The 1351-nt window shown below is 54.5% G+C and overlaps 1 protein-coding gene across 1 annotated transcript; it reads left to right on the forward strand.

The window, feature by feature from the left end:
* Positions 1 to 1351, forward strand: MT1M (metallothionein 1M). Its single transcript, NM_001301296.1, is given in 3 exon segments — positions 1 to 111; positions 696 to 761; positions 1108 to 1351. Coding segments are annotated over 3 exon segments (186 nt in total). The 5' UTR covers positions 1 to 83; the 3' UTR covers positions 1200 to 1351.

Here is a 1351-nt window from a genome sequence, read left to right on the forward strand (position 1 = left end):
CTGCAGGGTTCCAGCGCGCATTCCAGCTGCCTGACCTCCTGTTCGAGTCTTTGGTGGGAGCTCCAGCATCTCCTTGGCTCGAAATGGACCCCAACTGCTCCTGCACCGCTGGTAAAGGAAGCGCGTCTCTGCGCCCTGGGATCCCCATTTCCCAGCTCCAGTACAGAGGATCTCTGGGTTTTAGGAGGTCGCACTTTAACTTCTGAGGGGAAGAGGACTCCTTTACTTCGTTAGGTGCTTTCTTCCTGATCACGCCCCTGAGAGCACTGCCCTCCTCCCTGGGCCTCTACCTCAGACTTAAGGATACTGAGGCTCAAGGCTGAACTGCCCCACATCACCCAGTTGGTCAGGGTCCTGCTGGCTGGGCTCCAGTGCTCTCCAGTGCTCTGTCAGGGTGGATGGGGGGCTGGAGATATTGAGTCTTCAGGGTTCAGGACAAAAGGTTCTAGCTCGCAATCTCAGTATTCCTGGGTTGGGTTTGCACCTGGGAGCTTACTGGTGGGGTAAACAGGAAGGTACTTGCCCTTCCCAGCGTGAGTGGAGAGGACATGCGGCTTCTGTTCCTCTGTCCTGAGTGGGAAAGGAGCTCTGAGGGCTGGCCCTGCACAGAGGAGGGGGCACTGGAGACTCATTGACCCGCTGCTGTACCTTCTGCATCTCACTCACTGCCCACTGCCTTTTTCTCTTCCTTGCAGGTGTCTCCTGCACGTGCGCCGGCTCCTGCAAGTGCAAAGAGTGCAAATGCACCTCCTGCAAGAAGAGTGAGTGCGGGGCCATCTCCAGGAATCTGGGGCTGTGGCTAAGGTTGGGAGGGAACCCAAGGCTGACCGTGAGTGCATCCTTCTGGGGAACTGGGATTTCTTTGCTCCTGTTAGCCATGTCATTCCCTCTCTAGGCTTTCTGCCCTGAGTTCAGATGGAGCAGGGAAACGTGTTTCTCTTGGGACACAAACCTCAACTGTACCCCCTATGGTTTCAGAACATAGCTGTGCCAGACAAAAAAAGCGTCCTCTGGATCTGGCGTCTGAGCTCGAGCCAGGCTTGCTATTGGAACAGGGAGGCGGCTGGTCCAGTCTACTGCCACTCTCACTCTCCCCTTCTTCCCCAGGCTGCTGCTCCTGCTGCCCCGTGGGCTGTGCCAAGTGTGCCCAGGGCTGTGTCTGCAAAGGGGCGTCGGAGAAGTGCAGCTGCTGTGCCTGATGTGGGGACAGCTCTGCTCCCAGATGTAAATACAGCAACCTGCACAACCTGGATTTTTTTTTTTAATACAACCCTGAGCCATTTTCTGCAAATTTTTTATATTAAATATGTGATTGTTTTATTGTCATAAAAGAATTTTGACTTGAATCTTA

The sequence above is a fragment of the Macaca mulatta genome, chromosome 20, assembly GCF_049350105.2.
Source record: "Macaca mulatta isolate MMU2019108-1 chromosome 20, T2T-MMU8v2.0, whole genome shotgun sequence".
Taxonomy (NCBI): Eukaryota; Metazoa; Chordata; class Mammalia; order Primates; family Cercopithecidae; genus Macaca; species Macaca mulatta.